The sequence below is a fragment of the Schistocerca gregaria genome, chromosome X (genome assembly GCF_023897955.1).
Source record: "Schistocerca gregaria isolate iqSchGreg1 chromosome X, iqSchGreg1.2, whole genome shotgun sequence".
Classification (NCBI taxonomy): domain Eukaryota; kingdom Metazoa; phylum Arthropoda; class Insecta; order Orthoptera; family Acrididae; genus Schistocerca; species Schistocerca gregaria.
Genome location: NC_064931.1, coordinates 590,760,885 through 590,786,593, shown reverse-complemented (window position 1 = coordinate 590,786,593; position 25,709 = coordinate 590,760,885). Strand labels below are relative to the sequence as shown.

Below are 25,709 nucleotides of genomic sequence, written 5' to 3'. Positions count from 1 at the left end.
AACATACACCACAGCACAAAAAAGCTAACAAGTACAGACTGAGGTCCCAGTTTGGAAGCACCATCTGCAAAACCATTGATGGGTAAATGTGAATAAGTTTTTTTATACCATACTTGTGGCTGGTTGCCAAATTTAAGCTATAATTCTACTAAAGCCTCATTTCTTATAATGTTTATTTTTGACAAGATAGCATTTATCTATGCATTTTGATGTGGCAAAGACTACCCTGCAGCTCACAATTTGGGCAAATGATCATCAGTACCATCTGCTATCTTCAGTGCTAATTCCAGCAGATATAGCCAACAAAAACATTTCTGTAAGTACTCTTAGTACACACATCAACATTCTCTACAGTGCTGACATTATATCTCACTTATTCAGTGACTCACATGACTGGTTTTGTGAACAAATTTTTCCTGACTTTTATGTGATCCCATAAGTTATAACAGCCCTTCCTGCTAGTACATCACTGGCTACAATGAGAACAATACTTAAACCACTGGTAAAGGCTATTACTTCAGTATTACTACTTCCTTTATTTAGTCGAACAATCATCAGGTTATCTATTTACTTTAGTTTTTTGGTAAATGCTGGGACTAATGCTACTCCTTGAGCTTGAATTATGTTCAATAATGGTGGTGATGTGGATGTGTATTACAAACTTCCTGTTCACTGCAGTCATTTTGAATCCAGTGTCATGACACGCACTTGTCTAAATATTGTCAGCTTTTGTCCTCACTTTGAGGAAACCCTGCCATTACTTAGTAACTTAGACATATTAATCATTGTTTGTATGGATCTTGTTGCATACTTCATTCGTTGTATGTGTTCTGTTCATCATCTGGGTAGTGTGCTCTGCACACTTTTATTCATTTTGCACTCTCTCTTGCTATTGTGTATTTGGAAATTGCTTTGCAGATTCATTCCCGAAATTGCTTGTCATTCTGTGAATATCAGCTTTTCCATTTGGCATCTGTCTCCGTCTGACTCTTGCAAACTATCATTTCTGTAACAGACACCACCTTCATTGTCCGGTTGACAGATGAGCCACTTTACATTTCTTCTTTTCTTGTGGACTCCTGCTGTCAATTGCAACAGCCTACCCTCTCAATTATGATGTTGGTCTGCATAACTTGTATGTCACTCCCGTGTGCTTCCAATAATATCATAATCTCAATGAACATATCTTTTGTTATTTTGCGATTGAACCCTTGTAGAAGAGTGGAGAAATGGTTCACCACCACACTACACTATTCTGCCTTATTCGTCATGTGCCAAAATACCCAAATTTGCAATAATGTTATTGTCGACAGAATTGATTGATTGTGGATATGGTTTTAAGAACAAGTATATTTTAACTAAAGTCTGTGCCACAGTATCTCAATATGTGGTTAAGAATTGGCATATTTTATGGTGCACACACAAGATTCTGCAAACAAAACTCTGTCTTTTTGGTCCAGAACTTTCCACGTGAGCAAAAGTTTGACAGTAAATCCTACATTAATGGAATTGTGGATCTCACAAAGTCACGAAAACATTCCTTTAAAATGTAAGTTGTAATTTTTCCCGTATCTTGACAATTGAATGCCCACATTTATTTCACTCACAGTGACATGTACCTGTCTGGTGAAGATGCTTGTAGACCAGCACACTTTCTTTGGTATTCAAACTTTGTGTTCAACTGCACTTACCTACATTCGTTCCTGATCCTGTCTCTCCATCACAATGGAAAGTTGGCGGTCCACTTGGTCCCCCATATGCATCACATCCCTCCATGACTTTGATTCTACCTGATCCCAAAAGCAAATGATTGCTAACCAAGTAACAACCAAATAAGACAGCTTGTAACTAACATCAACAAACGAGATGTCTGAAACCGTTCAGCTCTATCCTGTGAAAAGAACTGTTAACACACATAAGGGCATCAATAAAAATCAGATAAATCCATTAGAGTCATTGTATATAAACTCAAATTTGAGTGAGGAAGCTGCACACTCAGTCATGTACCAAATGCATTACATGCCACTTAGGCAAATAAAAAGTGAAAACACATATAGCGTAAACCCATCAGGGAAAGACAACATGAACAGCTAAAGCACAAAGCAAATGTTAAATTGTTTTCCACATGAAGGGCTGTCCTATAAGTGCTGGGCTTTAGTTGGTGAAGGGTAACAAAAAATGATCTAATTTATAAATCTGGGAAGAAATTACATAGAGGGAAAGCGGCTAAAATGGAACCACATTAATTGAAACATATGAATTTAATAACTTGGATTTTCAATTAAATGAGGATATTAAACTGTTGCTGCAAACTTCTCACAGTGCTTGACCTGAGTGAAAAATGAATTGTATGTTATTTAACGTCATGTGAGTGCACTGAACGTGGTTCTGCGTGTACATTCTGAGCGAGGAGTAGGGTCGACTTAGTTGAAAAGTGAGAATTTCTCCGTCAATATGTAGTATGTGGCATTCTCCTCTTTGCTAGACTGTTCTCTGTGATAATAAGTCACCAGTTGTGGCTTGATAACCACTCAAGTGTTTCGATGAGCTATGTGACTACTGGCAAATGATGGAAGTTAATTAGCAGGTGAAGACCAGACATCTCAGATGACTGGGTGATGGCATACTCAGTAGATAAACGATGACCATCATGAGGCAGAAAATAAGGTAACATCTTGTGTGTGTATTCCTTTGGTTTCCCCTCTTCTGTGCCTACTGAGATGCTAGCGATAATACATTCTGAGTCATTGCTCAGAAATAATTTTTTTTCTGATGGTGGTGGAAGCTGTTACTTGTAATTCCAAGCTTCTTACTTCTTCAAGGTTTGTCAGTGATACTGTTCTTCCCCCACAGTTAATTAGATATGTATAAGAAATGTGTCCTAGGCAGTTTTCATCAGTTCGCATGTATCGCACACCTTGTAGCACAAGGAACATTGGCTGTAGAACACAACAGGGTTTAATAGCTTATCTTGCAAAACAGTGGGATGTGCTTTAATTGTGCATCAGATAACTGGTCAGCATCACACCTTTTGGTGTCCTGATATATGCTCAGACTGTAAGCAGTTTTAAGATGACAGAGAATGCAACAGATATTGTGTTCTTTATTATGTCATTATGCAATTTCTTATTCTGTTTCTTTAATTGTTTCATTACAGGCAGTCCCTTAGAAAGTCCACGGATGTCTCCAAGTCAACATTTTGGTTTTGCTCCAATTAAAAGGTAATTTTTGTCATTTTGATTGCAATACAGTGTTAGTAACAGCAATTGTATACACTCATGGAGGGAAAAAAAAAAACTCTTCCTTTGTATAAGTAGTGTTTTTAAACAAATTCTAGGTTGTGGTTGAGTTATTCACTGACACAGTAGTTTGTTTTGTAATACTAATCGTGCATGGTTGGGAGCAGAGCATAGTTGAAATTTGAAAGAGTTCTTAGGACAGATTTTTACATTGGTGTGATGTGTTGTTGATTAGCTTAATTAAGGGTATTACCTGCAGAAGTAGGAATGCTTATTAGTTTTCATTTTTGCATGTAGTTAATTGAGAAATGAGACATTTATTCCAGATTTTTTATGGATACATGCTGTGTAGTGTTAACAATTATGATTAGTGTGATTTGATATTAATGGCAAATGACATTACAGACCATATATAGTGTTAATAACTGAGTGAGTTATTTGTATTAAGTAACCTCAGTAAATGTTCATAGACATTAAACATTTGGAGCAGCCTACCTCTTTTTAATGTTATCTAAAAACCTCTAATCTAGTCATGAATGCAGTGTCACAACTGGGGTTAGGATTATAAATGTCCTTGACAATTCTTTGTATGCTTAACCTTAAATGTTTATTCACCTATGCAAATTGTTATTACTTCCACTCGTTTAATACCAGTGACACACTTAGAGCTGTTTTTTTGCATAGTCTCCCTGTAAGGGACATAATACAAGACCAAATTTCTCTGCACTATACCCGGGCCGCTGAAACATTGCACTTGACGTTTGCGTATGAAGTTGGCAGCGTAACAGAGTAACAAGTGAAGAATGATAGGCGCTAGGCGTTCAGAGTGGGGCGCCAGCCAATCACAGCGCAGTGAGCACTGCTGTTACTCACGTGCTGTGACGTCAAAGTTCCTGCGTTGCCGGCTTTGTTTAGTGAATGTGTATACAACGTGAGTTGTGTGTTGTTTACCGCCTGTTTTCGTTGTACTGTGTGCTATATCGTTGTGACTTTTGTTACGTTGTGAGTTTATTTACTTGGAAAATGCCACCGAAAAGACTTCGTTCACCTAGTGACAATCCTTTGCGTCGAGGGGTGCCGCTAAACAGCCAGGCACTGGAGTTGCTACGCAGAACTCGTGAGTTTTACGAGCAGGAGAAAAACTACGTAAGCATTCATGGACAGCCATCAATTCCTGCCGACAAAGTGGTGGAACGTACATCGGAAACTCTTGGTATTAGTGCAAGAACGGTAGTAAGTAAGGGAGTATAACTACAAAACTTGGAAGATACTGAAGTGAGCCGTAATGATTCCGAGCTGTCTGGATCAAATAATACATTTTTATCAACCCCGGGAAAGAAGAAAAAGCGGCGTAGTCCTATCGCAGATTTAGATTCTTTCCAGACTGATGCAGTTCGTAGGCATGTTTATGCTTACTACGGCAGAAAAGAGTATCCGAATTTAGCTAAGTTATTAATCTCTTTAAAAGAAAGTGAACTCTTCAGGGGTGGTAAAACATCACTAAAAATTGGGCTAAAAATATGGGTTTCTGTTAAAAAACGCTAGACGGACGCAAAGTACTGTTGGAGAGGGCACATATTGTTACCGCTCGTAGCATTTTCTTGCACAAAATTGTGGGCAGACACATTCATTCCATAATTTGGCTAGACGAAATGTGGGTTAATGCCGGGGAAGCTGTCAGTAAATGTTGGATGGATAACACACCCAGCAGTAGCGGCCATCAGCCGACGGGAAGAGGAGCTAGATTAATTGTGGTCCATGCATGCTCCTCCAGTGGTTTTGTCCCTGACGCACTTTTAGTTTTTAGATCAAAAAAGACTGGTGATTACCATGAAGATATGGATCACACACGATTTGTTGAGTGGTTCAGGAACCTTTTAAAACAATTTCCTGTCCCTACAACAATTGTAATGGACAATGCTCCATATCATTCGGTGATACAGAACAAAGCCCCAACTACAAATGATCGGAAAGAAGTTATGGTGCAGTGGTTACAGGCTCGAAATATTGCAGCAGATATGGGTATGACAAAGGTTCTGTTATATTCGCTTGTTAAAGAAAATAAGCCTACAACACCTACATACGTAGTAGACGAAATTGCCAAGGAGCAGGGTCATACTGTAATAAGGCTGCCACCATATCACTGCCATTTCAACCCTATTAAGTTAGTATGGAGTGACGTAAAAATGTATGTAAGGAACAACAAGAAGTCCTTTACAATAACAGAGGTGGAAAAGCTGTTGCGTGAAGCTCTTGTGACTGTGGATGCAGCCTCATGGAGAGAAAAAAAGTAGAGCACGCCGAGAAGCTTATACGAGCAGCATAGACAATAGAAGGCATTATCAGTGGCCATGAACAATTAATGATTTGTCTTGCCAATGACGACGATGAAGACGGTTTTAGCGATGAATCGGACAACAGTGACGATTGCGAGCTGGATGGAATTGCGCCATTATCGCTGTAAATTGGTGAGTGAAAAAATTCTGATATTGATTATTTATTGCAATCTCGGTTATTATTTATTTTGTAAACTACGTACATTAAAATAAATAAAGTACCAGTCGTCAGATGCTTGTTTTCTTTGCTCCGTTATCGAAAGGGTGCGCATTGTTATGCTTTAACATGCATTATTATACGGTTGTTTACTTCCTGTCATTGTAGTACAACTAAAAACGAGTTTTTATATACATTGTAATTGCTCAATCGCTTGCATTTACGAGACGGGATGGAAAACTGTATCGTCTGCTGTGTATATAGAGGCTGCTGTTGCAACATCGCTATTACAGTATAGCCAACTTAACTAGACAAAAAGCGAACTGTCAAGTGCAATGTTTCGCCGGTGGGGGTATAGACTAGTCGGGTCACAATGTAATTATTTGGACTTAGCCATGTGCTTCCAAAACAACAAAACAAAGCTTGTCTATGATCATAATTTTATGCAAATTAATGTACTTAATTGTTTTATTAAAGAAGTTTCCAATATTTCACGCCAAACATTGACTGTGAACTATTTTGTTGTCGTTAAGTCCAAAAGGAGAAACAAGTCATTCATTGACTGGTAGATTTCTCTGTTGCAGTAGTCCACACCATAACACGTGTGCATATTTGCCTTTAAGACGTTACATTCCCGCATAATTTTAAGAATACCTCAATAAAATCCCCTACAAAAAAGTCCCACTGTGAACCATGGACTTTGGTGTGGTGGGGTGGGTTGGGTGCCTTAACTATATTGATAGCCATACCATAGGTGTAACAGTAGTGGAGGTTTATCTTAAGAGAGACCAGACTAACATATGATTCCTGAACGGGGGCAGCATCTTAGATGTTTTTTGTGTAACAGTCTGGATCACAGCTGGTTGCGTGAGATCCCTGCAAGGCTGCCCATGGGCACTGTTTGCATGTGTATTGCCTTGCAGGCACAGTGCACAAACAGCTCGTATTATCTTATTCATACACAGGATGAAAGACTGCCGGTAATACAGTCAACACCTGATGCTAGAGTTTGTAGCCACATTAGAATTATTCTTTGTGTTTTCATAATTATTACAGTATGACAGTACAACAAATACATACAATGCAATATAACGTTTACATAGAATTTGTGGAAGTGTAGGCTGAAAGATCATACTTTTGTAACACAAAAGTGCCATCAGATGAAAAAGTAATGACAGTCAGCCTATTACAATTATGTTGTGAAGAAAAGCAAATGAATGTATGCTAGTGTGCATACTTTTATGCGTCATCTCCTCACACAAGGCTTCAAACATCAGTTAATATGTTGTAAAACAGCCATGTTGTTTTCTTACGTTTTTCAGTGAGTGAAATTTTATGTTTTATTTTAGGCATCTGCAAGAAGTTTGTACTTGGTTTTCCACTTTCCTCTGGCTACAGATACCATTCTCACTTCATTTGAAAATACTAAAGGCAGGTACAGATGACACCAGCAGATAATAGAAAATCGGTTGGCCTTCTACAGTTCAGTAGAGGCACAACACAGTGACAAATAAACAAATAAAGATAACTGTTTCATTACATAATTCAGTTCAGTGGAGAACTATAGGTGGAAATAGGGGGGGCGTGGGATGGCATAAGATGGGAAGGGGTGTTGTACAGGCATAATAAAAGAGAATAAAGTATCACTCTTATTGATTTAATTTCCTGTGGCCACAAATAAAATAGACATCACAAAAGAACACAAGCATTATTTATTAAAAATCTATTAACTTAATACTTAAACAGAAGTGTTAAGTTCAGAGCTGACCTGCTATGTATGAAAAAAGTAAGTTCAAAACCTTTATCGTCATTCCTCTACAATTGTTTTTAAATGTTACTGGTTGTCAAATGCATTGCTCCAGTCAGATGATCATTAATAAAACCACTCCTAGGCCCAAGTTTTGTTAATTTCATTGCTAAAAAACAACTTTCACACAAATGTGTGGTCCTGAATATGCTGCAGACTCAAGCAGCTATTTGGAACAGTTGCAGGACCTGTTCTCGAGGAAGGTTTTTGTAAAACACTTACAGTGTGAAACCACCACCTGAGTGCAGGACACTACTGAAACTCAGTGAGCTCCAACTGAATTTCAAGTGGTGCACTTTCAATGTCCACTGCAAAAGGAGTTCCAGAAATACTAAAATTAAGCTGAAATTGGTTGATGACACTAAATCTGCTGTTTGTTTTCTAACAAAGCCTGTAGCACTGTACCAGACTTAAAAAGGAGACACTAAATGAACATTTTTGTAAGTTTTTTATTTATAAGTAGGGCAACATTAAAAAAGTGTGCAAATGACCTTCCTGGCTGCTGTCATATCTGGAACAACAGTTTTTTTGAAAACCCAAAATGGTGTCAGAAACTTCAGTAATTAGTTTGTCTGCCTTGCAAAGCTGTACTCTAGACATCCAGGTGCATTGTAACGTCAGTTAGAAATGCAGGCTCTAGTATCCATGGGGGTCAGCAAACTCTTTTACTGACATTCATTTCATGTCCATGAATAATGCTATGCCTTTCTGGAAGTTGAAAAACTGTTTTAAAACAATGCCTTGACTTGACCAGTGTGCTTCAGAAAAATGCTGCATGTTGCCATAATTACAATGTAGCTCTGCAAGGAAAGATTTAAACAGTTGATGTCTCAAATCATACGATCTAGTTTTATTAACTGTTTTTACAATTACGTCCATAACACCAGAAACCAATAAGTAAAAGTGTGAGGGTGCTCAACACGGTATCTATAGATCTCTTCAGAGAAAGTTTAGGAAATGTAAACTGGAAAGATGTATATAATGAGCCAAATGCTAATTATAAATGCAGCATATTTCTTGATAAATTTATATCCCTTTCTGAACATTGTTTTCCAAAGAAAATGGCTAAATGTAACACCACAAACTTTTCAAAGGAACCTTGGATTACTACAGGTATTAAAGTGTCTTCAGAAAGAAAAAGAAAACTGTATGAGACAGCAAGAACTGTAAAGATCCAGAAGCAGTTTTACACTATAAAAATTATTGTAACATACTGAGAAAAGTTGTAAGGAAATGTTATAGAAGAAATTAACAACCCAAGTAATAAAATCAAATCAATATGGAATGTTGTTAGAAGGGAGGCAGGAAAAGTAACCACTGGGGTATGTAGTATTACTGTTAAAGAGAATGAGACCATCTTAACCAATGGTACACAGGTTGCCAATGTATTTAACAATCACTTCTTAAGTGTAGGATAAAAAATTGGTGAAAATAGTTCAAAAGAAAAAGCCAGGCAGTACATGGAAGAGTCAGATTAAGTTTCAACTAACAACCTCTTGTGAAATAAGGAAAATTATTAAATCTTTGAAAAATAAATGTTCTGTTGGAGTAGATGACATCTCTGACAAGTTATTAAAACAATGTGGAGCAATTACAGTTGATGTTTTGTGCCACATATGTAATGGATTACTGACTCAGGGTATTTTTCCAGACAAGTTAAAATATGTCATTTTCAGGCCTCTCTACAAAAAGGGGGAAACCACAGATGTCAATAATTACCAGCCAGTATCCTTGCTTACAGCATTTTCAAAAATCTTTGAGAAAGTAATGCACTCAAGAGTGGTTAGCCATCTCATCAGTAATGGGATACTTAGTAAATCATAGTTCGGATTTCAGAAATGCTGTTCCACTGATACAGCAATATAAAATTTCACCGTCCACATAAGAGTCTTTAAATAGTAAAATGTCATCTGTGGGAATATTCTGTGACCTATCCAAAGCATTTGATTGTGTGAACCATGACATCATGTTAGAGAAATTACAATTCTATGGTATAAAAGGGACAGCATATGAGTGGTTTAAGTCATATCTACAGAGCAGGAAGCAAAAAGTCTCTTTATATGCTTAAAGTGATTCAAAGGAATTTGCCACTTCATTTAACTGGTGTGAAATTACATTAGTTGTTCCACAAGGTTCAATCATGGGTCTCCTCCTGTTCTTGATATATGTGAATGACCTCCCTTCTTCAGTGAAACAAGATACTGAACTGACACTGTTTGCTGATGATACAAACATAATTATTAATCCAGTAAAAGAAAGTCCGATAGAAAATGATACAAATAAGGTCTTTGGAATAGTTATTAATTGGTTTTCTGCAAATGGGCTTGCTCTGAACTTTGAAAAAACACAGTACATCTAATTTTCTGCTGCAGAAAGTATAATTCCTTCAATAAACATAACACATCAAAATAAGTCAGTAACCAGGGTAGAGCATACTAAGTTTTTGGGTGTACATATAGATGAGAATCTTAATTGGAAAAGTCATATTTTGGATTTAGTAAAGCAACTAGGTTCAGCAACTTTTGCAGTCAGAATAATTGCCAATTTTGAGGATGTAGAAATTAGTAAACTAAAATACTTTCCATACTTCCACTCTCTGGTGTCATACGGATAATATTCTGGAGCAACTCAACACTTAGGCAAAACCGAGCGAGGTGGCGCAGTGGTTAGACACTGGACTCGCATTCGGGAGGACGACGTTTCAATCCCGCGTCCGGCCATCCTGATTTAGGTTTTCCGTGATTTCCCTAAATCACTCCAGGCAAATGCCGGGATGGTTCCTCTGAAAGGGCACGGGCGACTTCCTTCCCTAATCTGATGAGACCGATGACCACGCTGTCTGGTCTCCTTCCCCAAACCAACCAACCAACTTAGGCAAAAGGTATTCACTGCTCAAAAGAAAGTAGTTAGAATAATGTGTGGGGTTCATAGTCGCACATCTTGTAGACATCTGTTTAAAAGGTTAGGAATTCTTAAAATTGCTTCACAGTACATTTACTCAGTAATGAAATTTTTTGTCAACAACATTGACCAGTTTAAAATCAACAGCGACATTCATGATTACAATACCAGAAAAAAGAAAGACCTACACTATCCTTTACTTAACCTATCTTTGGCACAGAAAGGGGTAAAATATGGTGCTATAAAACTTTTTGATAAATTACCAGATGAAATAAAATGTCCGACAGCAGCAATAGTTTCAAAAACAAATTGAAATTGTACCTCCTTGACAACTCCTTCTATACCATAGATGAATTCTTGAATATGAGTAAATAAATCTGGAGATCTAACGTATGCATTTTGTGCCATTTAAGGGAATGAGATAGATAATAGAAATATTTAGGCAGATTAATACAACATAGGGCACAGTGTATTGCTGATATTCCCTACTGGGTACCAACTGATATATAAAATCAAAACAAGAACACCAGACTTTTGACCGCTTTGTCAACAATGTTTCCTAAGCAAGGAAATATGTTGTCAGCCACAGTTGTACGTTGCATTGACACTAAATCAAAGAGTTCTCCCTCATGTTGAACTCGGCATCAACACCTCTTGCAAATACAGCATGCTGAGCAACATCTGTTACATACCTACCTTCATCCAAACACACAGAAGGAAACCCAAATGTTTATTTCTGTCTCTCAGTTGTATTTCCACATTGTTGACCATTTCTTCGGTGCATCTGCAAACTGTTCTCCATGAAGGACAGACTACTTCAAAAACAAAAACAGTAGTGCACACAAGGTTGTTGCAAAACACTCTTCAACAAATTCTCTATCACTGAAGGGATGCACTGTTTTGGCTGTTTTTAAGATCTGTGCGATAGCTCACTCTCATTGCACCATCATTGTGGATGATATGGTTCTCTTTCTGTAAATACATTACAAAGAAGAGGTAGAATCGAGGGCAAAATCACACAATGCTTTACAAATAACACAAATATTTTCAAGAAATGGCAAGCGAGGTGTGTTTAAAAAAGAAATGAACTTTTGAAATAAGGCACCAACTGGCAGAAGGAGCATTCTGCAGCTACTGAGTACGTTTAGTGGTAGATTTAGATAACAAGCTGCCATTTGCTGCATTTTGCTCTGCCTTTTAATAAGCGAGCTACAGCCGCTGATGTGAGCGTGTGCACAAGCTGTTCATCAGATTAGTGTCAAAGGGACAATGAGCACTTTGAGAGAGAGAGAGAGAGAGAGAGAGAGAGAGAGAGAGAGAGAGTGTGCGTGCAGGGGTTGGGTTAGGTTAGGTTAGGTTAGCACGCACGCACGCACACTACAAACTGCACAAAACGCACAAATTGGTCAAAGATAAAGATGATGATAGTACTGTTTACTACAAAGGCGTTTTCCATCAGGATTTTGTGCCACATGGTCATATAGTAAACAAGGAATTCTACCAGGGAATCCTAATGGACATCAGTAATGCACAACCTAGTGTGCACTACTGTTTCTGTTTTTGAAGCAGTCTATCCTTCATGGAGAACAGTTTGCAGATGCACCGAAGAAATGGTCAACAATGTGGAAATACAACTGAGAGATAGAACTGAACATTTGGGTTTCCTTCTCTGTATGTTTGGATGAAGGTAGGGATGTAACAGATGTTGCTCAGAATGCTGTATTTGCAAGAGGTGTTGACACCAAGTTCAACATGAGGGAGAACTCTTTGATTTAGTGTCAATGCAAAGTATGCTGTATGCAAGAAGGTTTGTAGAAAAATCAGACTTGGATGTTGCATTATGACAACACACCAGCTCATACGTCACTCCTTGTCCACAGCTGTGTAGCAAATATTCACATTGCCGTTGTGCCCCACACCTTTTTCTCAGGAGCTAGCCCCAGCACATTTTTCCTTGTTTCCCAAACTTAATAGCCTGTTTAAAGGACATTGTTTCCAAATCATAAAGGAGATTCAGGACAATATGACAAGAGACCTGCATGCGAAAAAGAAGAAAATGCATTCCAGGAGGCTTTCCAGAAATGGAAGAAATGATGGCAGTGGTGTATTTCCAATTGAGGGGAGTATTTATAGGGGGACAATGTTTAACCCTCGAGCAGGTGCGCCATTTTTCAAAACACGGGTGGGCGCGTACGCTGTGCACTTTGTACACATGTGTAGAATAGCTGTTTTTATGTTACCAAGATAAACATGTATCATCAAAACATCACAGTTTAATCTCAGTTTACTTAAACAATGAGAAAATAAACTTACACAATATGAGCTAAACCACTGTTTTATTAAACAATAATCAAATAAACTTTCACTATAACCCTCTTTTACCAAGGACATGTGTTAGTGACAGTAATGACCCACTCAAAGCATTAAGCAGTGCAGTTGCATCAGATCCCAGCCAGCTGCTTATTCAATCACTAATTATCTCATAGACAACTGCGTCAATGTGGGATTATGTTGCTAGTTCCTAATCACGGTCTTTTCTCCCCCCCCCCCCCTTTTTTTTGCTTTTTTTTCCCATAGATCGTAAATTTTTTCTCACCTGGCTCACTTCATATTTTATATTGCTGCTGCTCACTTGGACATATGACAACACAATTTATCGTTGTTTTACATGAAGCAATAATGAAGGAATAGGTATGGGTTTGCAGTTGTGAAACAACAATGGAACTGAAACTTCCTGGCAGATTAAAACTGTGTGCCCGAGTTCGAGTCTCGGTCGGGCACACAGTTTTAATCTGCCAGGAAGTTTCATATCAGCGCCCACTCCGCTGCAGAGTGAAAATCTCATTCTGGAAACAATGGAACTGCAGAAAATCATTTTATTTTTGGTTGGCGGACTTTATAAACAGATGCGCTCACTCCAGGGTTAATATGTTGAACAATAAGCAGTAAAGATGTTATAGCAAAAGTTTGATTTCAGTTTGACCATACCTTTTATATTTATATGGACTTCATTCATACTCTCTTTTCTGTTTTAGCTCGAACTTTGGTAGGAATTTAAAATATCACTTCACATTGATAAAACAGTATTGCAAAACAGACACCGAGGGCTTGTTTGTGTTTAAATAAAAAAGTTATCTTTTTTCTCCTCTGTGGGTTAAAGTGTAGGGATTTGACTGATTTTTGTGTTGAAGATCTTAACTTCTCCTAAGCCGTTTTCTTCTCACGAATTTTGTCCTGTCATGAATGCCAAAGGTGTTTGAGAGACCAACCTGACTTGAAGTAAACAGGTCCGTCTTGCTGTATGCATGTTGGTAACAAACAAGCGATATTAGCAGAGAGGTGGAAGACTAACTGCTGGCTAATGGCTTCTGTGGGCAAGCAGTGTGGGTGCTGATGCCTGCGGGGTGCATTTGCCCACCTGTAGTCTGGGTGAGTGAGTGATCTGGCAGTGCAACATCAGCCAATGTGACCTTGCTATGTGGTACTGCGAATGACCGAAAGCAAGGGGAAAGTACAACCTTCATATTTTATGAGGACATGCAGCTCTACTGCATGGTTTAATGATGATAGCATTCTCTGGGTAAAATATTCCTGAAGTAAAATAGTCCCCTATTTGGATCTCCACATGAGTACTACTGAGGGGGATGTTGTCATCAGAAAAAACAAATTTGGCATTCTACAGGTTTGAGCATGGAATGTTAGATCACTTAAGCTGGTTGGTAAGTTGGACAACTTGAAAATATAAATGGATAAGTTGAAGTTGGATATAGTGGGAATTAATGAAGTGTGGTGACAGGAAGAACAGACTATCTGGTAAAGTAAGTATATGTTACCAACATACAATCAACTAGGGATAATACAGGAATGAATAAGAAAATAGGATTTGGGTGACTAGTGATCAGGAACAAGAGCTCAGATGGAAAACCACTACTAAGCAAAAAAGAGAAGACTGAAATGTGGAAGGAATATATAGAAAGGCTATAAAAAGGAAAAATACTGGAAAACATTATTGTGGAAAAGGAATAGGATGTGAATGAAGATCAGAATGAGGTTACAGCACTGCAAGAACATCATGACAGGGCTGAAATATCTTAAGTTTAAACAATGTATCTGGAGTAGATGACATGGGAGGACCAACCATGACAAAACTGTTGGTATGCAAGACACAAGGCAGGCTAAATACCCTTGTTCTCCATTAAGAATGTAATAATCTCGATTCCATAGGAGCTATATGCTGACTACAGAACCATGTGTGGTTGCAAAATACTGACGTGCTATTTACAGGAGAATGGAAGGACTGGTAGAAGGCGGCCTCCGAGGACATCGGTTTGGGCTCTTGAGAAATGTAGGAACATGTGAGACAGTACTGACCCTACCACATATCTTAGAAGGAAAGTGAAACTACCTGAAGAAATGCAGACTTACATTTATAGCATTTGTAGATTTGGTAAAAGCTTTTAATGATATTGAGTGGAATACCCTCTTTGAAATTTTGAAAGTAGGAGGGATAAAGTGCAAGGAGCAAATGGATATTTACTACTTGTACGGAAACTAGACTGCATAATCAATACACAGTCTTTACCCTATGTGAGGTGATACATAAAGCCTTTCAGCTGTCTTCTAGTAGCTTGATAGATAATTTTTCCATTATATAATAACCACTTCTTTGTCAATGTTCGCAGTGAGCACATGTACTTAATAGAATATTTAATAATAGATGTAATGACTCACCTGCACCACTTATTGACGAGGCGATTCTGGTGCATGCCCGCCCAGTTTTCCTGATAGGCTGTAGCTATAACAACTCCACAGACAAACTTGGCGCCACTCTGGGGCACACTGTTGGTGCTATGTACTTTTTAATTACTCTGTTTTATGTATTTGACAAGCCAATGTGACACCAGTGTTTTATAAATGGAGTGTGCTCTCATTATGCTTGTACAGTTCATGCAGAGTAGTATTAATTCCAGAAGGTATGTAAAATATCGTGATCTCGGTTTTATGTGGCTGTTTGAATGTGTATGCTCATACACATTTGTGCTGATTGTCATAGTAATGTTCTTCTCCTGATATACTGTAGATCCAAAGATGACAGCTAGACCTGTAGAAAGTAGTCATTGAGGAAATAAAAATATTTCAATGTATGATTTTGGCTGCAAAACATCTTGTTTATCAATAAAGATCATATCGCACCCAGCAACATGCACAACTTGTGTAACAAAATCACTGATGATAGCCAAAGAAGTGAGGATATAAAGTGTAGACTGGCAGTGACAAGAAGTGTTTCTGAAGAAGAGAAATTTGCTAACATTAAATATAAATTTAAGTGTCGGCAGGTCTTTATTTTATTTTGAAAGTATTTGTTAGAAGTGTAGCCTTGTAGGGAAGGGAAATGTGGGCGGTAAGCATTTTGGGCACGAAGAGAATAGAAGGTTTTAAAAAGAAATGTGGTTCTACAGAAGAATTCTGAAGATTGAAATGTTACTTGGAATAACTAACAAATAGGTACCAAATTCAATCTGGGGGAAGTGAAATCTAAGCCTCAACTGTACTAAAAGAAGTTAGTTCATGGGTTTCACCTTGAGACATCAGTGAATAGTCATTGCACCTCAACCACCGCCACAACTCCAATACAGTTAGGTAACTGAATAATGAAGGATGAATAAACAATTTGACTCTCATTGAGCAGGTATTTAGAAAAATCACAGCTGACTTTATCAAAGTGACCAACTTTAAACTGGCTGTGAATCGATAACTGGCTATTCTGTCGGTTTTCCTCATTCCAGCAAAGCTTAAGACACTATTTTTACACAGAATTTGCAAAAATGAAAAACTTGGTATCAGTTGTCACATGTAAGAAACCTTTGAATAGAATTGTATAGGGTACAAACAGTATATGTTAGGGACATGATATGTCTTTGCTTTTGTGCCGTAGTTTTACAAGTAATTTGGGACTTATCCATTTTTGTGACTGTATAAAGTCTTATTTAGACTAGCTGCATTTTGCTTTATTTAAAGCATCTTTAGTGGTAAAGTTTTGTCTCTTTGATAGTTTTCGTGCATATGCAAAACACCAAAGAGGAATGTGAATGTATAAGAACATGGAAATGAGTAAATATTGTATACCAATGCAGTGCAGTGTGCCAAAAATCAAATGAACAATGCATGGAAATAATGTAGGAGCCAAAAAACTCAACTTTGAAGATACTATAAATAATGTGAAACTCGTTTAGTCCAAATAAGAGTTTACATCGGCACAAAAAATGGAATAACTTCTGTATTACTTATACTGGGTATGATAAAATAGTGTCTTCACAGAGACCTACTGCTTGGCATCTTGCTTGGGATCTTTTGTGCTCTCTCTCTCTCTCTCTCTCTCTCTCTCTCTCTCTCTCTCTCTCTCTCTCTCTCTCACGATACTCTCATTGTAACTGTAATGTGTTTTCACACATTATGTGATTGTCAAACCAGAAAATCTTATGTCAAATATAAACTCCATTAATCAAGGTCTCCAAGCTGCTTGACTGGTTTGACGGAACTGAACCTGTGCTAAAACCTATATAATATCATGGATGAACAACCAATAAGTTTATATGTGCACAAATCTTGTCTACATGCAGTTCCAAATAATAAAGAATTCTCCTTTAATTCCTCAATGAGAAATCTAATTATAATACTAAATGAATGTTTAATTTTTGAATGAAATTTCTTTATCTGTACAATGGAAAGTGTATGTGTCACTCCACATTTTTCAAAAACACACAGTTATTTTTCCACATACATTGAATGGAAAATTTTGTAAGAGTAAGTTTTACCCTCTTCAATTATTGTGGTGTGTTACAACACAGTCCTGTTACTAGAAGCTTGATAACAGGTATACCATACTATATGATCACAGTATGCCTTCTTATAGTGAACTTCCTGGGTTACATTCAGTATCACACATTTAGCTTGCTTTATCGACTACTTAATAATCACAATCCCAAATATCTATCCTCAAGTATATCATTCCTTCAGTGACACAATTAGCAAAGTGCCAGATCCTCACAGAACGGATTAAATCCCAGTCACTCCTCACATCACAAGTGTTTGTGTAAAGTCCATCAGTATTGCTGCCACTTGATTATGGAATAACCAGCCCTATAAGATCAAAAAAGAAACAAATTTTAGCTGCATGAAATTTTCACTCTGCAGCAGAGTGTGCACTACTATGAAACTTTCTGGCAGATTAAAACTGTGTGCTGGACCAAGACTCAAACTAGGGACCTTTGCCTTTCGCAGCCAAGTGCTCTACTGATTGAGCTACCCAAGCATTACTCTGGCACACAGTTTTAATCTCCCAGGAAGTTTCATATCGGTGCACACTTGGCTGCAATGTGCAAATTTCCTTCAGGAAACATCCCCCCAGCTATACCTTTTCTCCACAATATCTTTTCTTCCATGAGTGCTAGTCTAGCAGGTTTCACAGGAGAGCTTCTGTGAAGTTTGGAAAGGTAGGAGACGAGGTGCTGACAGAAGTAAAGCTGTGAGGACAGATTGCGAGTTGTGCCTGGATAGCTCAGTTGGTAGAGCAGTTACCCGCAAAAGGTGAAGGTCCCGAGTTCTACTCTCAATCTAGCACTCAAATTTAATCTGTCAGGAAGTTTCATAAATTTTAGCTATTTCGAACATAAACTGATGGACTGTCTTTTCAAAGTATAATAGCTTTTCTGTTCCTCCTGAGTTCATATGCACCATGTTCCCCATTCTAAATATTATTAATAAAAATCTACTTAACACCTTGCTTTCTTTTCCTCTATCTCCTTTTTTCGTTTTCTACTCATATTATATGTTTGATTGTATTATATTGTAGTTCTTGTAGTGTAAACAGCCTATATTTTCCGATGTACTGTCTATATCATATACAAATACACTAATAGAAAAAACTGCAACTTCAAAAAATAATTAATGTGGAGTAATGAAATTTTGGGAATACATTTGTCTAGTTAACATATTCAAGTGATTAACATTGCAAAATCACAGGTGAATGTAAGTGCGAGAAAGCCATAGCAAATGTGAAATACAGGTACATTAATATCCGGTGTAACTGCCATAATGTTGAATGTAAGCATGCAAACATGAATGCATTGTTTTTTTAGAGATCCCGGATGTCAGTTTGTGGGGTGGAGTTCCATGCCTGTTACACTTTGTCGGCCAATACAGGGACAGCTTATGCTGTTTGAGGATGATGCTGGAGTTGTTGTCCAATGACATCTCATATGTGCTTGATTGGAGACAGATTGGGTGATTGAGCAGGCCATGGCAACATGTCAACTCTCTGTAGAGCATGTTTTGTTGCTACAGTGGTATGTAGGTGAGTGTTATTCTGTTGGAAAACACCAACCCCAAGACTGTTCATGAGTGGCAGCACACTGGGTCGAATAACCAGACTGACGTACAGTTTTCAGGGAGGGTGCATGAAATAACTGCAAGAGTGCTCCTGCTATTATGCAAACCATAACTCCATGCATAGGTCCAGTGTGTCTAGCACACAGACAGGTTGGTTATAGGTCCTCAGTTGGCCTGCTCCTAACCAACATACGACCTCACTGGCACTGAGACAGAACGAGATTTCACTAAAAAACACAACAGACCTCCACCATGCCCTTCAATGAGCTTTCACACCACACCACTGAAGGTGCAAATTAGTGTTTCAGGCTCAATGGAATGCACACTACAGGGCATCTGGCTTGGTGCTGTCCTTGAAGTACTGATTTGTAACAGTTCATTGTGTCACCTGCTGCAGATGCAGTATGATGTGCCAGAGCCATATGCTGAACAAGATAGTCTTCACTATCGATAGTTCTATGTGACCGTATGGAGACCAGTCTTCTTGTGACCATACATTTCCATGACCACCACTGCCAGCAATCATGTACAGTGACTACATTCCTGCTGAGTCTTTCTGCAATTTCACAGAAGGATCATCCAGCTTCTTGTAGCTCTGTTACATGACATCATTCAAACTCGGTGAGGTGTTGATAAAGGTGTCTGTGTTGCCTCAAAGGTATTATTGACTAACATCGTCTCACCACATCCAATCTCAAAGGTAACTAACATCCATGATCGTTGCAGCTTGTATTCAAAGCAAACCTGATTTGTATTTTCTTAGTAGTGCTACTAGTGGCAATCTTCTGTAACTGGCACGAAATTTGAATAGACATTATCTTTGAGATGCAAAACACTCCTACCAGCTTTTGTTTATGTTACAACTCCTTCTTGGTGTAGCAATCCTTTTTTTTTTCTCTTAATGTATTTTTGCCTCCACTGTAAACTGTGAGGAGCTTGAATTGATTTAAAATAGATTTTGGGTTATCAAGCACAAAAATAGAAGAAAAGTTGCTCCTGAATGTTCCACCAGAAGGTGAACATAAATATAAGTAGGCAGAATAAATTGGTTGGAGTTCAGATGTTTCCATTTCTATATAGTGTCTTGGTAGGAATATAAAAACAAGTAAGACACACACACACACACACACACACACACACACACACACACACACACACACACACAAAGTCATAAATTCTGTGATTGCACAATAATTGTCAGATTGTCAGGTGAACTCGTATGCGAAGTTATAGAAGCAGTTAGCTGAATACTGCTTTGTTGCTTTAATTTGTTTTCATATCACAGCAATCTTATATTCACACAATTACCTGAGAAGAAATTATTGTTTCAGAGGTGATGGAAGAAGATGGTCTGTTGCATCTCTGCCTTCATCTGGCTATGGGACAACACCTGGAAGTTCTAATGTGTCGGTAAGTAAATGTGCATTAGTTAATGCTTCTGGGGGGTTGTGACATTTCTTTTGTCAGGTATACTTTGTAAAGTGGCCACAAACAAGACCATAAATAATATAAGCAGGTCATTGAGTAGAAATTGAATGTGTTTGGTTCCCCCTCATGAACCACTGGGCCAAAAGAATCTCTCTGTCTACATCCCACAGCTCTTCTTCACGTGTGTCTCCTTTGGTAAATTTTAATGCATATGTTATGTAATGGCGATCTTAGGTTAGTTGCTTCAGGGACTGAGGTGCTTGAGCTCGTTTTTGTCAAAAGTTCTTTTCCTCTGACAATGGGCTAGAGCTATAGGATCATTTTGTGCCATTAATTTTTGTTATGCTTCAGTGCATTATAAATTTAATGTTTTCTATTAACTTGTGAATAGTTGTTCTCATAAATAACTTCTAATAGATAAAATAGTTCACCACTACTGTAAAGTTCTGTTTGCTTAGTAAACCATGAATAACCAAATAGGTTTAGCAGTAACCAGAGAAACTCTTCACAAAAAGGCAGAAGCATGCATTTATCAGACTTTGTTAGTCTTCATAGTTCTTTAAAGAGTCATGAAATGCAATTCCAGTGTAAAATATCTCACAATTTGGTAAGCAACATCCTTGAATCGTTGCCATAATTTAATATTTTCATTTCTGGCTGTTGTAAAGTTGTGTAGTTCACTATCAGTGCTCATATATCGTGATCGTTTACTGTGAGTTAACATTGTCTGGCCTACATAGTAAATTATCACCTTACTGGTTTCTTACTAATGTGTGTGAATATGAATATGTAATTATCTAATACACTGAAACATAACATTTCCCTGGCAAAAGACAATGAACTTGCAACAGTCTAATATATTCCAGAAGGTTATAATATTATTATGGATGAATTTTTATAAATTACATGATAGTTCATTATCAGATATCAGATGTGTGGCTCAGTGGTTAAATGTCAGACTACAAACCTAGGGAATCAGGTTTTATTTCACAGTGGGTCCTAGAATTTTTTCTTTTACCTACTGCACTATTGTGTGGAGTTTATGTTAAACTGTGGGTTTTCCTATAAATGGCTGGATAAGTTGGTTCAATGGTTGTGCGAAGGCAAGGAATGAGACCTCCAACAAGCCTATGCCTAGTGAAGCTTTGTGCTTCTGATAACCAAACTTTGAGTTCCTTTCATATACCAGTTCCAGATTGAGCTGTATTTAAATATTCCCCACTTAACTCCATTATCATTGCTGTAATATTTAACTTTTTTTTTTACCAATTCATCTTTCATTGGTTAATGTGAGGTGACTGAGCACATTAGTGTGTGAGTATAAGGCTTAAAGTCCCCTAGAACTGGCTGGGAAAATTAGCTTCACAAGTAAGAGGAAAGCCAGAGCAAGCTTCTATTAGCATAACCAAGCCTATTGTCACTGTGTGGTGGTCAAACCATCCTTAAGGTTGCAAATACCTTCACTTTGTGTTTTTTTTTTCCATTTGCTGTCATAACTAAAATAATTAATAATGAGATTTGAAACTTTTTTTCAGTCACAGTGCTCTAGCCAGGAGAAACTACATCAGCTGCCAAATCTTCCTACTTCAGACGAACTTCAGATGCTGACATCACATTTCTCATCAAATGACAGCAATCCAAGCATAGATGATGATGGACGACGTTCTCCTTTCTATAGACCTAGATCGAGAAGTCTAAGGTAAGGTCACAGTCAGCCCCCCCCCCAACCCCCTCCCCCCCCCTCTCTCTCTCTCTCTCTCTCTCTCTCTCTCTCTCTCTCTCTCTCTCTCTCTCTCCATCTCTCTCTCCATCCCCCTCGCCCTCCCCCTCCCACTTCACCTGTGCAGCATGCAAATGTGGCGTGCATGCGCGTGTACGTGCATACATGCTCAAGCCCCCTTGCTCCTCCAGCTCACCCCTGCACTTCTTTTGCCATCCACACTCCTACATTTACACGTCTTCTATTCTCACCACCATATTTCCTGTTGTCCTTCCACCAACACCCCAACTCCTTAAAGTTTGAAACGTGTGCAGTTCTCTTTATTTATTATTTTTGACACGTTTTTCCTAGGCCATTTGGGGCGGGACATCTCGCACAACACAAAACCCAAGCATTCTGTGTTACAACCAAAAACACCACTCATCTAAATGGATCAACACAAGCAACCAATATCCAGTGCAGTAGCCAACTGATTTGAATGCTGTGGAGTTTGCCCACTATTTTTGTAAAAATAAAGTTTTCATACTGCGCGTGTGAAAGTTTTACGGTGTGTAGATACATCCTTCCCGCTGGTTTTCAAACTTAGTTCAACCTATTCCCCTGAGTGAAGCCATCACAGCATGTCTTAAAGATGGCTGCTACACTTGACGTTCGTCAGAAGCAACGTGCTGTCATAGAGTTCCTGTGCTGTGAAAATGAGACAGTGGGAAACATCCACAAGCGGTGATGCTGCTGTCGATCACATTACAGTTAGTTGGTGGGCAAGCAGGTTACATGGTGAAAGTGGACACGGCAATGTTGAGGGTTGTCCTCACAGTGGCAGGCCTTGTACTGCACACACTCCAGACAATGTTCAGAGAGTTAACGAATTGGTGATTGCTGACAGACGCATCACAGTGAACGAATTGTCACGTTACGTTGGGATAGGGGAAGGAAGTTTTTGCAGAATACTGAAAGTGTTGGCATTAAAAAAGGTTTGTGCCAGGTGGGTTCCCAGGATGTTGACAGTGGCTCACAAAGAAACAAGAAAAACGGTATGCAGTGAACTTTTAGAACAGTACGAGAATGGTGAAGATGAATTTCTTGGAGGAATTGTGACAGGTGATGAAACATGGCTCCATCATTTTTCGCCATAGACGAAGATGTAATCAATGGAGTGGCATCATACAAATTCACCCAAGAAAAAAAAAAATTCAAAACCAAACCATCTGCTGGAAAAGTTATGGCTATGGTGTTTTTTGATACCGAAGAACTCTTGCTTGTGGACATCATGCCAAGTGGAACCAACATAAATTCTGATGCATATGTGACAACGCTGAAGAAACTTAAAGCTCGACTGAGTTGTGTTCGACCTCATCGGCAAAAGCAGGATGTTTTGCTGTTGCACGACAATGCGTGGCCACATGTCAGTCAAAAAACCATGGAAGTCATCACAAAACTTGGATGGACAACACTGAAACAAACGCCTTACAGTCCTGACCTTGCTCCATGTGACTATCATCTCTTTGGGAAACTAAAAGACACTCTTCGTGGATCAAGGTTTGAAGATGATGACTCCCTTGTGCACGCTGCCAAGCAGTGGCTCCAACAGGTTGGTCCAGAATTTTACCATGCGGGTATACAGGCGCTGGTTCCAAGATGGCATAAGGCAGTTGAGAGGGATGGAAATTATGTGGAGAAATGAAAATATTGTTCCTAAAGGATGTATCTACACTCTGTAAAACTTTCAAACATGTAGAATAAAAGATTGACTCGAAAAAAAGTGTGCATTTGTTTTGGAGTGACCCTCGTACACCAGTGCTCCTTCAGTTGGTAATACTAGACAACAATGGAAGAACTTCACATTACATACCAAACCCTGACTTTTGACATGCCAGTTACTCATGGTGCCATAAACAATACATCATAGAGAAAATGATGGTTTTCGTACATCTTGTGTGTTACCCATTCTGCAGACTGAACCCTACAATCTGTATCATCCTCGGTAAGGTATTGTAACGTATGCATTTTGTAAAGGTACCATTTGTGTGTGACAAAAGTCCCATTATCGTTGTGCAGATGACCCCAGTTTGCTGGAAGATGTGTTGAGTACTTAACTCTGGAGTGAATGATGCCAGAATAGCAGCTGATGTTGCTTCGTCTGTAACCATTCTCAACCATAAAACTTTCAATTCGTCTGCAACTGAGCCAGTTTCACAGAATTTTGCAAGAATCTTCATCACTGCACTGTGGGTAATGGGTGGTCTGTATGGGTGGCTGGACCAAAGTTGCAGCAAAACAGGTGTAAGCAATGACTGTTTTTACAGGTGGCTGTGCTTTGGGAGGAATAAGATAAACCTGTGACAAAACTGGTGTAGGATGTGCCAGGTGGGTGGGGGAACAGGCCTTGCACATGGGTCTTCCACAGAGGTATTACCCATGTGACAAAGGATTGGGTGTAAGTGTGCCTTAATGATGGACTAGGCTGTTGCAGAGATTGAGATGGTGACAGAATAACACTTTGGAAGCAGTGGCAAATATTGTTGGTAGAATGTTCCTCATTTCTGGGCGATATAAACAATCGAAGTCCTTGGAAAGGATGTAGTTCATTTGGTTCTGTCCGAGGTGATAAGCAATCACTCGCCCAGTATGCTGAAAATTTTACTTAAGGCTTCCACTGACAGGAATTACTCCTCATGTGACTGGCAATACCCATTGTAGTCCACAGACAAGATTTCCCAAGCCATAACCACACAGACCAATAATCCTCTTGATTGCTGCAAAAGGAGCACACTCATCATCATCATCATCATCATCATCATCCACCATCACCCCTGACTGGAACAACTAAAGTGGATTCTTCACCATGGCTTCGAATACAGATCATTATGTCTAGAAACGAAGAATACCCTAACGACAATTGTTCTCTCAGCTTCCCAAGAGCTGTTTCACAATTCACCAAATCTACACAGTATACTAGTCCATCGTTAGGCCACACTTAAACCTAACCATGTGCCACATGGACCATACCTCTCTGAAAGATCCAGGTGCAAGACCTCTCTGATACATCCACCCAAAAATGTAATCCAATTCAGTCACATGGTTACCCTTTTCTTATAAGCAGGAAGCCCTATGAGAGCGGACATGTCATATACCAGCTCTGGTGCAACTTTTGCACAGCTTTATATGTCAGCATGACCACTAATGATGTGTCTGCCTGAATGAATGGCAAACTGTGGCCAAGAGCAGAGTTGACCAAACAGTGTCAGAAAAAGTGGCTGGGCAGAACATGCTGAATTTCAACAACTGCTTTACAATCTATGCCATCTGTATCCATCCCCACAATTACACAGGTGTGAGTTAATCTTGCAACATATGCTTCGATGCTATAATTTTCCTGGCTTCAATCGTTGCCAACCGATACCCCACACCCACCTCTAACCCTGCCCGATGTAGCAGTCACCAACCAACATGGGGTCCAGACTGCCCGAGTCAGTTGTGACATGATCTGTGGAGTGTGTTGTGATTGTGCTGTCAGCTTGGCTCTAATTCTAATATTGTGGATTCTGTTTTTCATAGACAGAACTTGGACACAGCATGAACTGAACTTTGCTCTGGAATACAGAATTCAGTTAGCTTGCACTGTTTTTGAGGAGCATCCTGTATATATCTCTTCTTGTAAATCATTCTGAGTGTCTGCGCCATATCATGTGTGAGCCTCCTTTACAAAAGTGGGTAAGGCTCAGGACCTGTG

General features: G+C 38.8%; 1 protein-coding gene across 4 annotated transcripts in view; it reads left to right on the top strand.

Moving 5' to 3' along the window:
- The window catches only part of LOC126297668 (microtubule-associated serine/threonine-protein kinase 3), a 245,718-nt gene that overhangs the window by 29,916 nt on the left and 190,093 nt on the right, over nucleotides 1-25,709 (top strand). For all 4 annotated transcript variants that reach the window (XM_049988765.1, XM_049988768.1, XM_049988766.1 and 1 more), the window contains exons 4-6: nucleotides 3,158-3,221; nucleotides 20,160-20,238; nucleotides 21,792-21,955. In XM_049988765.1, the coding sequence (XP_049844722.1) occupies nucleotides 3,158-3,221; nucleotides 20,160-20,238; nucleotides 21,792-21,955 (307 nt within the window). The remainder of the gene's footprint in view (nucleotides 1-3,157; nucleotides 3,222-20,159; nucleotides 20,239-21,791; nucleotides 21,956-25,709) is intronic.